The sequence below is a fragment of the Entelurus aequoreus genome, linkage group LG09 (genome assembly GCF_033978785.1).
Source record: "Entelurus aequoreus isolate RoL-2023_Sb linkage group LG09, RoL_Eaeq_v1.1, whole genome shotgun sequence".
Classification (NCBI taxonomy): Eukaryota; Metazoa; Chordata; class Actinopteri; order Syngnathiformes; family Syngnathidae; genus Entelurus; species Entelurus aequoreus.
Window position 1 is genome coordinate 76,411,955 of NC_084739.1, and position 14,377 is coordinate 76,426,331.

General features: G+C 35.4%; 2 protein-coding genes across 8 annotated transcripts in view; both read left to right on the forward strand.

Moving 5' to 3' along the window:
• The first annotated feature begins 1,992 nt into the window (after positions 1-1,992).
• On the forward strand, positions 1,993-7,486 carry LOC133656960 (prolyl-tRNA synthetase associated domain-containing protein 1-like). Its single transcript, XM_062057848.1, has 4 exons — positions 1,993-2,224; positions 4,034-4,159; positions 4,230-4,319; positions 6,983-7,486. The coding sequence occupies exons 1-4, from the start codon at positions 2,144-2,146 to the stop codon at positions 7,193-7,195; spliced, it is 510 nt and encodes a 169-aa protein (XP_061913832.1). The 5' UTR covers positions 1,993-2,143; the 3' UTR covers positions 7,196-7,486.
• A 3,304-nt stretch (positions 7,487-10,790) lies between these two features.
• The window catches only part of LOC133657764 (inactive ubiquitin carboxyl-terminal hydrolase 54-like), a 48,439-nt gene continuing 44,852 nt past the window's right edge, over positions 10,791-14,377 (forward strand). For 3 of the 7 annotated variants that reach the window (XM_062059466.1, XM_062059472.1, XM_062059468.1), the window contains exon 1: positions 13,702-14,096. The gene's annotated coding sequence lies outside the window, so the exon portion shown is untranslated. Of the gene's footprint in view, positions 10,919-13,699; positions 14,097-14,377 lie in introns of those variants that run through there. The other 4 variants (XM_062059469.1, XM_062059467.1, XM_062059473.1 and 1 more) reach the window with 4 other exon arrangements.

A 14,377-nucleotide genomic window follows, 5' to 3' on the forward strand; every position in this document is an offset into this window, starting at 1 on the left:
TACAACCTTATAATGATTTTAGGATTTTTAAACACATTTACCTTTTTACCTTTTAAATTCCTTCCTCTTCTTTCCTGACAATGTAAATCAATGTTCAAGTAAATTTATTTTTTTTATTGTAAAGAATAATAAATGCATTTTATTTTAATTCTTCATTTTAGCTTCTGTTTTTTCGACGAAGAATATTTGTGAAACATTTCTTCAAACTTATTATGATTAAAATTCAAAAAAATTATTCTGGCAAATCTAGAAAATCTGTAGAATCAAATTTAAATCTTATTTCAAAGTCTTTTGAATTTCTTTTAAAATTTTTGCTCTGGAAAATCTAGAAGAAATAATGATTTGTCTTTGTTAGAAATATAGCTTGGTCCAATTTGTTATATATTCTAACAAAGTGCAGATTGGATTTTAACCTATTTAAAACATGTCATCAAAATTGTAAAATTAATCTTAATCAGGAAAATTTACTAATGATGTTCCATAAATTATTTTTTTTATTTTTTCAAAAAGATTCGAATTAGCTGGTTTTTCCTCTTCTTTTTTTCGGTTGAATTTTGAATTTTAAAGAGTCGAAATTGAAAATAAACTATGTTTCAAAATTTAATTGTCATTTTTTTCTTGTTTTCTCCTCTTTTAAACCGTTCAATTAAGTGTAAATATCATTAATTATTAATAATAACATAAAGTTAAAGGTAAATTGAGCAAATTGGCTATTTCTGGCAATTTATTTAAGTGTTTATCAAACTGGTAGCCCTTCGCATTAATCAGTACCCAAGAAGTAGCTCTTGCTTTCAAAAAGGTTGGTGACCCCTGCTTTAGGGGCTCCGTACAAAACACTTATATTAGAAACTAATCTCATGGAAATGACTGCTGTCATTTGATTATTATTTTTATTTTATTTATTTATTATTTTATTTTATTTTTATTATTATTTTTATTTTACGGATTATTTTTAATTTTCCTGAGGGAACTCTCCTGAAGGAATCAATAAAGTACTATCTATCTATCTATCTATGATAATAAAACATTGAACTTGTTAGTCAGGTTTGGGACTGGTGTGCTGCTGGTGAGGCCACAGTGCATGTGCACGTCTGACGTCGCTCACATGTGCTCCACTGAATGCTCAAGGAGTTTTTGCGTTTGCTCAAGCATATGGAAAATTAGAGGGAACATTGTTTGGGGGTATCCATAATACGCCGATAGAGAGAAGTTTTTATTTACACGATGAGTCGGGTGTGTCTCGACCTCCGCGGCGGAGGCTCCGTCGAACCCCCGAGGCCGACTCACCGAACCCCTAGGGTTCGATCGAACCCAGGTTAAGAACCAGTGGTCTATAGGTCCCTAAAATATATAGATATGAATTGATTAACGTGGACCTCGTCTTAAACAAGTTAAAAAACGTATTCGGGTGTTACCATTTAGTGGTCAATTGTACTGAATATGTACTGTACTGTGCAATCTACTAATAAAAGTGTCAATCAATCAATCAATCAATCAATCATATCTAATGTATTGATAATTTTTTTATGTAGGGTATACACATGTATATATAACCTAATCATATTGTTTCTTCAACTTAAAAATAGCTGACCATTTGTTTCCCCCTTCTCTGGGATTATATTCCCAGTTTTGATCTCGGACGTCTGGTCACTTATAGCGTATAAGAATATTCTATTACTGTTAAGCAAACTATGAATAATAAAACATGTGTCCTTTATCATAGCTAAACGTTAACAAAAAACCGCGTGAAAATCAGTGGTATTCAGTGAGGTAAGATGAATGAAATGCGCTGACAGTTCATTGCTCCTGCCAAATGAATTGCACTGAGTGGAGTGGATCACCACTCCAAGATGGCGGCCCCGCGTCTCGTCAGCGTCAGTAGGCAGTAGAGCTCCATGCTGCGTGCCCTTATACGATATCTATGGTAGAAACCATATAGCGTTCACACAATAAAGTTGTACAGTGGCGGCAGGTGTCCAGCAGGTGGCTGTCGTGCAGGAGGAAGCGAAGGTCAAGCAAACGAAGAAGAAACGGAAAACGAAGAAGAAAAAGCAGGAAGCAAACAGCTGTTTCTGCAAGTTGACACGTTCTGTCTACTTTTTCAACTATTTCAGTGTTTTGTGGATTATTTAATTCATGCAACATGTCGGAGGATCTGCGGGCAGAACTGCAGAAACATTTGGAAACTTTAAACATCCAGACGAGTTGCGTGGATCATCCACCGGTAACATTTATTATCTTGTATTTCAATGTCAACATTCTTACCGGCGGGCAGTGGCGAAGTCATTTAATCATTTAATGAGATTTTTGGTATTCGAAGCAAGTTACGATGATTGCGATATTCGAATAATAATAAATATTTGACATAATATCAACTGAATAACAGCGTTGTGTTGCTTTTAAATGTGACAACATCCTGACACGTGACTCTACTGCCCTCTAGTGCCTTCAAACTGCAACTACCTTCAACATCGACGACTCTAATGAAAATATTTGATCATTAATCTGCTTTTTGTGAAACCACAACGCGATTATTAACGTTTGGCTTTTGAAAGAAAATACTTTTATTGTGTTGTTCAGATCCTGTGCCGATTGTGTTGTTTTATTTTACTACGAATTAAATCCAAATGCCAAAATTACATTTCACTTTCTTTGCAAGTAAAAAATAATTATTATTTTTTCTTAAAATCTGGCTTTGACTTAAACAAGTTTTAGTTTAAAGTGTTTCCTTTTTGCATGTCAGGATGCAGTTAATAATAATTATTATTTAAGAACCTTTCTGGTTTGTTCACTTTTTACCACAGTGGATGATTTTTTGTATTCAACTTTATTTTGTATATGTGACACATTTTATTGATATTTATGTGTCCAGTTGATGTATTTATATTTATTTAACAATGACATTTATTATCTACATTTATCTCGCCAAGAAGCTTGGAAAGTTGAAGGTTGTGTTCAAAATTGTAAAAATGATTATTATTTTTATTCAATTATATTTTATATATATACATATTTCATTGATTTTTTTTTACGTGATTCATCTATATTTATTTAACAATAATATGTATCATTTTTAATTATATTATTTAAATATATTTTATTTTGGGGATTTTTATTACATTTATTTACACATTATATTTTTGATGTTATAATTATTTGATTTATTTACATATACATTAATATTATTTACATTCATACATACAGGTTTTTTGTTATGTTTTTTTAATCTATACAAAGTGCAATCGCTAGTACGCAATATGTATTATTATTAATTTATACTTCTGTTATTTTTTGTCAAAAACATTGTATTTAAAGCAATATGTACGTAAAATAATATTGTATGTAAAATAACATTGTATGTCAAATAATATTGTGCGTAAAATAACATTGTATGTAAAATAACATTGTATGTAAAATAATATTGCATGTAAAATAATATTGTATGTAAAATAACATTGTATGTCAAATAATATTGTGCGTAAAATAACATTGTATGTAAAATAACATTGTATGTAAAATAATATTGCATGTAAAATAATATTGTATACAAAATAAGTGTATGAAAAATAACATTGTATGTAAAATAACATTGCAGGTAAAATAATATTGTACGTAAAATAATATTGTATTTAAAATAACATTGTATGTAAAATGATTTTATATATAAAATAACAGTGTATGTCAAATAATATTGTGCGTAAAATTACATTGTATGTAAAATAATATTGCATGTAAAATATAGTATATAAAATAAGTGTATGAAAAATAATATTGTATGTAAAATAACATTGCAGGTAAAATAATATTGTATTTAAAATAACATTGTATGTAAAATAATATTGTATGTAAAATAACATTGTAGGTACAATACTTTTGTACGCAAAAAAGCTGCTCTGCAACCCCAAATTGTGTGATGAAAAGTCTGTTTGGATTCATGTTTGGCGTAATGACGACTGTCAGGGGGCACCCATGACATCGGTTTGAAGTTTGAATAAGTGCAGAAGAAAAGTGTGTGTGTTATTTTGTGTGTCAGGTGTATACAGTGGAGGAGATGATGCCGCACCTTCAGGACGTTGATGGCGTGGTCACCAAGAATCTTTTCCTGAAGGACAAGAAGAAGAAAAGTTTGTGGTTGGTGTCTGCACGCCATGACCGCCAGGTGACCACGGACTACAGCCCCGCCCCAACACAACATGGCCGCCTGACTGATGCTCTCTGTTGCCCTGCAGGTCAACCTCAACGACCTGGCCAAGAAGCTTGGCGTGGGCAGTGGAAACCTTCGCTTCGCAGACGAGGCCACCATGTTGGACAAACTCAAGGTTGTGTGGAAAATGACAAAAGTTATTTCATCTAATTTAAATATTTTATTGACATTTATAATTTGTTGAAAGGACTAGTTGGTACAATCCCTGGGGACTCTGCATGGCAGGGACGTCCTCCTCCCTGAGCCAGGCTTGCACCTGACCGCATACCTAAGTGAGGCTAGGGGACACTGCTGGGAGGCTTTTCCACCATTGGGACACATCTTCAGTTGTGTGCCCCAGCGTCACGGGGTGTTTCGGCCCGGCTTACCACAAGACACCCTCCGCTGAGGAAGGGCCCACCCCAGGGTGATCAAATCCCTGGGTGTGTGTGTCCCATTAGGTGTTAGCCTTAGCAGCCCAGCTGGTGTCACTCCTCCTCAACCACAACCAATGGCTCGTCCAGGGATATAAATTCAGTTGCATTATGTATATTTATTTAACATTAATATTTATTATTTATACATTATATACTTATATATATGTGTGTGTGTGTGTGAATATATATTTATTTATTTATTTAATTTAAAAAATATATTTATTAGTATTATTTACATACTCTATATTGGATTAATTTGTATTATCGATTATCTATTTAGTGTATTATATATTTTTTAAATTAGTGGATTTATGTATATTTATATTATACTGATATGTATATTTTATATTTATAATATTTATACATAGATTTTTATTTAAAAAATTGTATTTACATTTTTTAAATATTTTATATTTGATTGATTTTATGTATATTTAACATTAATATGTATATTATTTAATTATTTATACACGTGTGTGTGTATATATATATATATATATATATACATGTGTATATATATATACACATAGAAATGTGTGTATAGAGAGATTTTAACATGTATAATTTATATGAATATTATTTCTACACTATTATAATTTTGTAAACAATTTTTTTTAACAAATTATATGATTATTTTTTATTTTCATTATTTGCATGTCTTAATTACATTGGATTTACATGTAATTTTTGATATTATGATTATTACATTTGTCTTGTATTTGTTATTTGAATATATTAATTACATTAGTATTATTTACATACTCTATATTGGATCAATTTGTATTTAGTTTGATTTATGTCTATTTAGTGCATTATATATTTTTTATTTAGTTGATTTATGTATATTTATATTTTACTGATATGTATTATTTATATTTATAATATTTATACATATATTACATTTTTACAAAAAATAGTATTTAAATTTTTTAAATATTTGGTTTATTTGATTGATTTACACATACATTTTTGTGTATCTATTATTTGTATGTATTATATTTAAATTATTTGCACTCTATTGCATTGATATGTATTTAGTTGATTTATGTATATTTAAGATTTAGATTATATTTATTTTATTTAGTTGATTTACATATATTTAAGATTTATATAATATGTATTACATTTTTATTCAGTTGATTTATGTATGTTTAACATTAATATGTATTATTTATATATTATTAAATGTATACACTGTATATATATATATATATATATATATATATATATATATATATATATATATATATATATATATATATATATATATATATATATATATATATATATATATATATACATATGTGTGTGTAGAGATATTGTAACATCATGTATAATTTATATGAATATTATTTCTACACTATTGGAATTTTGTAAACAATTTTTTTCCACAACTTATGATTTTTAAAAAAAATTTCATTACTTGTATGTATTAATTATATTATTACATTATTTAAATGTAATTTTTTGATGTTATGATTATTCCATTTGTCTTATATTTATTATTTGAATACATTACAATAGTATTTTTACATACTCTATATTTTTATTTATTTAGTGGATTTATGTATATTTATATTTTACTGATATGTATTTATATGTATACATATATTACATTTTTATAATATTTTGGTTATTTGATTGACTAACACATACATTTGTTTTGTATTATTTGTTTGTATTATTTTTTTAAATTATTTACATACTCTATATTGTATTGATATGTATTTAGTTGATTTATGTATATTTAAGATTTATATTATATGTATTACATTTTCATTCAGTTGATTTATGTATATTCATTCAACAATATGTATTATTTGTATATTATTTAATTATATATATATACACACATATATGTGTGTATAGAGAGATTTTAACATTTTGTATAATTTACATGAATATTATTTATACACTATTAGAATTTTGTAAAAAAAAAAATTCCGCAAATTATGAATATTTTTTTGTTTGTATGTATTAATTATATTATTAAATTATTTACATACTCTATATTGTGTTGATATACATTTAGTTAATTTATGGGTCTTTAGTATTTATATTGTATTTATTTTTTAATTCAGTTGATTTACGTATATTTATTCAAAATTAATATGTATTTACATGTATATAGTTTATACACACAGTATATATTTGTGTGTGTGTGTGTGTATATGTATATCTAGATTTTAACAATATGTACAATGTATATAATTTATACACTCAGTTGTTTTTTTTAAGTTTACAAAGATTTTGATATTATAATTATGTATTTGATTATTTATATTATTGATATTAATATTATTTATCATTTATATAGCTGTGTATACATATATATTTGTTTTAAAGCTTGTTGTGTGTTCAGGTGGGTCAGGGCTGTGCCACGGCTCTGGCTCTGCTCTTCGACAAGGACCAGAGCGTCACGCTGGTCCTGGACCAGGACCTGCTGGAAGGAGGACACCAAATGGTCTTCTTCCACCCCATGACCAACAGCGCCACCATGGGGCTGCGGCCGCAAGACCTGCTGCGCTTCCTCAAGGAGACGGGTCACGACCCCGTCCTGGAGAACTTTGAGTAGCGGGAAGACGAGGAGACGCTTCTGCTCCTGGTTCTGGTTCTGGTTCTGGACACAGGAGCAGGAGCAGCATACAAGTCCACAAACAAACTGACAGCAGGACAGAAAACATTTCACTTTTAGCTGTTTTGTTTCTGCCTTTTTACTGGAATAATTCATAAATCGTATGATAAAATTTTACTCTTTAGAATGACACACTTTTAAAAACAAAAGTCTTTCTGTTTCCTTCTGGGAACTGTTGCGTCTGACCAGTCTTCCTCTCCGGGAATTAAAGTCACTGGTCAATCCCAAGTTCTTTCAGATGACATATATGTTGAGTAAGAAGGACCATCAAGACAGAGTAGGAATATTATCAAGTTTTACTAAAGCTTTAGGAGACCAGTCCTACAGTCCGTAAACAGCGGCATCTAGAAGCGGTCTGAAAGCCAGACGGAAAGAGACAACTTATTGAATACGAAAACAGCCCCCACCTTGCCCAGAAAGGAATACAGCCTCATTGTTCTAATACTGATAAGGTAAAAAGGAAGTATGCTATGATGATGCGGCTTTCAGAGTAAAAGTATTCTGTCGGTTAGCGTGTTTTGTGTACCAAGTTATATGAAGCTGAGATGTACAGCTGCAAAGCTAGCATGCTAATGGCGGTAGGCTTACGTTAGCGTTCTAACAGCGTATGTCACGTACCGAGTTGTATGACTCTAAGGTGTACGGCGGCAAAGTTGGCATGATGATGTTAGCATGCTAACAGTTAACATAATGTCACGTACAGTTGCATGACTGAGGTGTATGGCGGCAAAATTAGCTAAAAAAGTTAGCATGCTGATGTAGCTAACATGTCAGGTACAGTTAGTTATATGTCAAATGTCTATTACGGCAAAATTGGCTAAAAAAGTTATCATGTTAACACTAGCATGCTGACAGTTAGCGTACGTCCAAGTTATATATGACTAATGTAAACGGTTGCAAAATGATCCAAAAAAAGTTAGCATTTTAGAGTTGCGCTAACGTTCAAACAGTTAGCATATGTCCCGTACCAAGTTACATGACCGAGGTGTACGCCAGAAAAAAATGGCTAAAAAAAGTTAGCATGCTAACAGTTACCATATGTCACGTGCAGTTATGACTGCGTACATGACAGTAAAATTGGCTAAAAAAGTTAGCACGTTACTATTAGCATGCTAAAAGTTATGTTAAGTACCAAGTTATATGACTGGTGTTGCAAAATTATAATTAAAATAAAAAAACACTTAGCATGCTAAAAGTTAACATATGTCGCATACAGTTAAATGACTGAATGCACGGCCGGCAGAAAAAAATGGTGAAAAAGTTAGCATGCTGATGTAGCTAACATATGTCAGCTACAGGTAGTTATATGACAGAGGTGTACGATGGCAAAATTGGCAAAAAAAATTGTTAGCATGTTAACATTAGCATGCTGACAAGTACCAAGTTATATGACTTGAGGTGTAAACTGTCAAAAAAAAGTTAGCATGTCAATGTTAACATGCCAACAGTTAGCGTATGTCGAGGACCAAGTTATATGGCTGGTGCAAACGGTTGCAAAATTATCCAAAAATGTTAGCATGATTATGTTAACATGCCAACAGTTAGCATATGTCACATAGAAAGTTATATGACTGAGGTTTAGAGCGGCAAAATTGGCTCAAAAAGTTAGCATGTTAACGTTAGCATGCTAAAAGTTAACGTATGTCAAGTACCAAGTTTTATGACCAGTTTGCAAAATTATCAAAAAGTTAGCATGCTAATGTTAGCATTCTAGCAATTGGCATGTGTCACGTACCAAGTTATATGACTGAGGTTTATAGTGGCAAAATTGGCTCAAAAAGTTAGCATGTTAACGTAAGCGTGCTAAAAGTTAACGTATGTCAAGTACAAAGTTATATGACTGAGGTTTATAGTGGCAAAATTGGCTGAAAAAGTTAGCATGTTAACGTTAGCGTGCTAAAAGTTAACGTATGTCAAGTACCAAGTTTTATGACCAGTTTGCAAAATTATCAAAAAGTTAGCATGCTAATGTTAGCATTCTAGCAATTGGCATGTGTCACGTACCAAGTTATATGACTGAGGTTTATAGTGGCAAAATTGGCTCAAAAAGTTAGCATGTTAACGTAAGCGTGCTAAAAGTTAACGTATGTCAAGTACCAAGTTATATGACTGAGGTTTATAGTGGCAAAATTGGCTCAAAAAGTTAGCATGTTAACGTTAGCGTGCTAAAAGTTAACGTATGTCAAGTACCAAGTTATATGACCAGGTTGCAAAATTATCAAAAAGTTAGGATGCTAATGTTAGCATTCTAGCAATTGGCATGTGTCACGTACCAAGTTATATGACTGAGGTTTATAGTGGCAAAAAAGGCTCAAAAAGTTAGCATGTTAACGTTAGCGTGCTAAAAGTTAACGTATGTCAAGTACCGAGTTATATGACTGAGGTTTAGAGCGGCAAAATTGGCTCAAAAAGTTAGCAAGTTAACGTTAGTGTGCTAAAAGTTAACATGTCAAGTACCAAGTTTTATGACTAGGTTACAAAATTATCAAAAAGTTAGCATGTTAAGGTTAGCATTCTAGCAATTGGCATGTGTAACGTACCAAGTTATATGGCGGAGGTTTATTGTGGCAAAATTGGCTCAAAAAGTTAGCATGTTGATGTTAGCGTGTTAAAAGTTAACGTATGTCAAGTACCAAGTTTTATGACCAGGTTGCAAAATTATCAAAAAGTTAGCATGCTAATGTTAGCATCCTAGCAATTGGCATGTGTAACGCGCACCAAGTTATATGACTCACAGGTTAATTTTTAAAAATAAATACAAATTAGCTCATGCTAGCGTTAGCATGGTAGCTTTACAGCATTCTTACATTTGATCATTTTGTACAATTTGATGTAGACCATCCATCCATCCATTTTCTACTGCTTGTCCCTTTTGGGGTTAAACAAAAATCCAGTTTGACTGTGTGAAGAAGTGTCAGAGCAGGAAGTTGTTTAACAAAAAAGAAGCAGCTCTTATTTTGTAAGATAAAGGAAATGGACTTCAGGTCTCGGCGGCACCAGACACGCCCACACCGTCGCCATGGCGATGGCAAAGCCGCTATGTGCATGACGTCACAGTCCGACCTGGGTTTATTAAGAACGCCATGTTGTTTTGACAAACATGACGTCACAAACACAGATGTGTGGCCCTTTGACCCCCGCTAGATGACCCCCCCTCCCCGGAGACTGACTGACCTTTGACCCGTTGATTCTCTGTCTGCCAGCTTTTGCGTCACTCTGTCGCCTTGGCAACCAGGCTCAGCCGCGTCGCTATGGGAAACGGTCCTGAAATGAGCTGTTGTTAAACGCGCGTGACCGTGTGCGCGCGCGCGCGCGTCTAGACAATAATGACCACATAACAAACGCAGCAAACTGGTGACCAAAAGTGTGACGTCATAAAAGCTCATATCAAACAAAAATAGCGTCGTCATCTTTGTGGAGGATTTAAAAAAAAAAAAAAGTGATCATATTCGAGTGAATAATATCAAATCCTCTAATTACCTGGAGGACTGCGCAGACGCACGCGTTGCCCCTTTAAGAGATCCCGGAAGTGTCCGCCTCAGGCAGGGGCGGGCACGCGGCGTCAGGTGTACGCGCAAAAAATGAGGATGATGTCATTCCGCGCACGCGTCACCTGGGAGACGGGACCACGGAGACTTGGAAGAGGACTCCTTTCCCGCCAAAGTAAGTGAAACACAATAACTAACGCGACGCGAACTTCCGCCATTTAATGGACGCTAATTGTGCACTTCATTAGCATGACGTCACAACGTTAGCTCTTCCTACTGTACCTATACTATGTGTATGTATACACATATATATGTGTGTATATATATATATACTGTGTGTATGATGGGGCTGCTGGATCTGCCGGTGAAAGTGAGCGATTGACGCACTTCCTGGATGACATCATCCTCACACCTGTAATGTTTGCTCCTGCAGTCATCCAAACGCGCACGCCCCCGTGTCATATGCGCGGGTCACGTGACCGCCTCAGTGTAAACACAGTGAGCGTTTGGAGAATATGATGCAGGAAGATTCATCCCTCCGTCCTGCATCCATTTTTCTACCGCTTGTCCCTTATCAAATATATTTAATTGATACAATATTTAGTTCAGTTATAATTCTGTGTTGACCTTACAAAACTGTAGTAGTTTGTTTGCGACAAATCTCCTTACTCCAAAACAACTTTTATGCTTATGGTATACATGAATACAGTGTTTGAAAATGTAATTAGGATTGAAAACTGTATCACGATATCAGTGTTTGATATCGATAATTATTGATATTTTTATGACCTGTGGAAAATAAGGAGCAGGATTAAAATATATTTAATTTGAAATGCAGCTGGTATAGGCTCCAGCACCCACGGGACCCTGAACGGGACAAGCGGTAGAAAATGGGTGGATGGATGGATCATTTGAAATGTAACTTCCTGTGATTATAATCCCTCAACTATCACGGCAGAAAGGAAATCTTAACGCAAGCATCTCAAACATCCATCCATCCATCTTCTTCCGCTTACCCGAGGTTGGGTCGCGGGGGCAGCAGCCTAAGCAGGGTAGCCCAGACTTCCCTCTCCCCAGCCACTTGGTCCAGCTCCAGATCCTGAGGCGTTCCCAGGCCAGCCGGGAAACATAGTCTTCCCAACGTGTCCTGGGTCTTCCCCGTGGCCTCCTACCGGTCGGGCGTGCCCTAAACACCTCCCTAGGGAGGCGTTCGGGTGGCATCCTGACCAGATGCCCAAACCACCTCATCTGGCTGTTCTCCATGTGTAGGAGCAGCGGCTTTAGTTTGAGTTCCTCCCGGATGACAGAGCTTCTCACCCTATCTCTAAGGGAGAGCCCCGCCACCCGGCGGAGGAAACTCCTTTCGGCCGCTTGTTCTCGTGATCTTGTCCTTTCGGTCATAAGCATCTCAAACAATGTCGACAAAATATTAAAATCACATTGAACACTAAACAATACGCTCTTATTGTGAAGGAATATGTAAGAAATGCTTTGTAAAGTGTAAGAAAATAGTGCAAAGTGTGAAAATGTCAACATGGAGAAACCTGAGAGGAACTATTTTCTGCAGGTTTAGTGGCAGGAAGTTACGGCTGTGCTCTAAAGGGTGAGACGCGGCTAAGGTGGTGGGGTGTTAGCAGTCTCGCCTTGCGTCATTTACAGACCACATTGGTCGGACTATACACGGTCCCTTGAAAAACATCCAAAAACTGTGACTTTTTCCTCTTTTATTCACAATTTCTTCATTTTACATTCTCTTCTCACTCCATGCAAAGAATCAACCAAACCTGATAGTTGATACTGCTACCTGATTGGCTGTTAGCGTGTCACGCCCACTGATCAGTGATCACTTCCTGCGTTGCTCGGTTACCAGAGAACGAGTGCCTTTGTTCATGCAACCAACCTTGCTTCCATACTTTTGACGAAAAAAACAATTATATAAATATATATATATATATATATATATATATATATATATATATATATATATATATATATATATATATATAAATAAATATATATATATATATATATAAACATATTTGTACATATATAATGTACATATATAAATATATTATATATATGTATATATATACATATATATACATATTTGTACATATATATATATATATATATATATATATATATATATATATATATATATATATATATATATATATATATATATATATATATATATATATTCTGTTTTTGTTTACTTTGTAGCCAGTTCAGTTTTAGTTTCATTCTGCATAGCCTTCCCTAAGCTTCAATGCCTTTTCTTAGGGACACTCACCTTTTGTTTATTTCTGGCGAGTGAGGGAAGAGTGGATGGTGAGATCGACAGGCGGATCGGGGCGGCGTCTTCAGTAATGCGGACGCTGTATCGATACGTTGTGGTGAAGAAGGAGCTGAGCCGGAAGGCAAAGCTCTCAATTTACCGGTCGATCTACGTTCCCATCCTCACCTACCGTCATGAGCTTTGGGTTATGACCCGAAAGGACAATATCACGGGTACAAGCGGCCGAAATGAGTTTCCTCCGCCGGGTGGCGGGGCTCTCCCTTAGAGATAGGGTGAGAACCTCTGCCATCTGGGGAGGAGCTCAAAGTAAAGCCGCTGCTCCTCCACATCGAGAGGAGCCAGATGAGGTGGTTCGGGCATCTGGTCAGGATGCCACCCGAACGCCTCCATAGGGAGGTGTTTAGGGCACGCCCGACCGGTAGGAGGCCACGGGGAAGACCCAGGACACGTTGGGAAGACTATGTCTCCCGGCTGGCCTGGGAACGCCTCGGGATCCCCCGGGAAGAGCTGGACGAAGTGGCTGGGGAGAGGGAAGTCTGGGCTTCCCTGCTTAGGCTGCTGACCCCGCGACCCGACCTCGGATAAGCGGAAGAAGATGGATGGATGGGTTTGCAAAAAATATTTTTAACCCAAATAGGTGAAATTAGATCATCTGTGCCGCGGCACAGTGGTTGAAAAACACTGTTGTAAGGATTGTGATTTCCCCCAAAAGTGCACTTCCCCTTTAAGGACGTAGTAAATGTGATACATCATGTAATATTATAGTACATGCATTTACTAGAAAAGTCATGTTGTTCAGTTGTCAGATATGTTTAGCATTATTTCCTCGTATTTAGTCTATTATTTATCTTCCGTGTTAGCGGAGTGCAACATGTAAACACACACGCATGCTGACATCCATGCGCGCACTCGCGTCGTCGTGCTCGAGCCTCAGGTAGTAGCCCCTCCCCCCTCCCGGTGCTCCATCCTCTCCAACAATGCTAACACGGCAAGCTAAGCTAACATGACTTCTTCTTGCCGAGCTTCCCGCCTCCCGTCCGGTCTCCTGCCTCAGGTGAGCCGCCGAGCCTCTCTCCCGCCTCTCGGAGGACGTTTGAACGCGGCGACCGTTATACCTCATTCATTGAAAGTCGCGAGTCCGGTTCGCGTTACGTTTAAAAAAAAAAAAAAAAAAAGCCTCCGCGCCGCCGCAAACACAACGTGCGGGAGAACGTGTGCCGAAGCGGACTAAAATGTTGAATTTGTAGTGGGTGAAGTTTGCTGGAAGTGACGCAGTGCTGCGCCGAAAAAAGCTCCGCGGAGAAGTCCGTTAGAAAAAGAGCCGTTTTTTAAAAA

Bases quoted from the DNA above. Each gene is read 5' to 3' on its own strand.
- LOC133656960 (XM_062057848.1), top strand. From the start codon at position 2,144: ATGTCGGAGGATCTGCGGGCAGAACTGCAGAAACATTTGGAAACTTTA. The intron at 2,225-4,033 runs GTAACATTTATT...TTTGTGTGTCAG, and splicing joins GTTGCGTGGATCATCCACCG to GTGTATACAGTGGAGGAGAT. The intron at 4,160-4,229 runs GTGACCACGGAC...GTTGCCCTGCAG, and splicing joins CTGCACGCCATGACCGCCAG to GTCAACCTCAACGACCTGGC.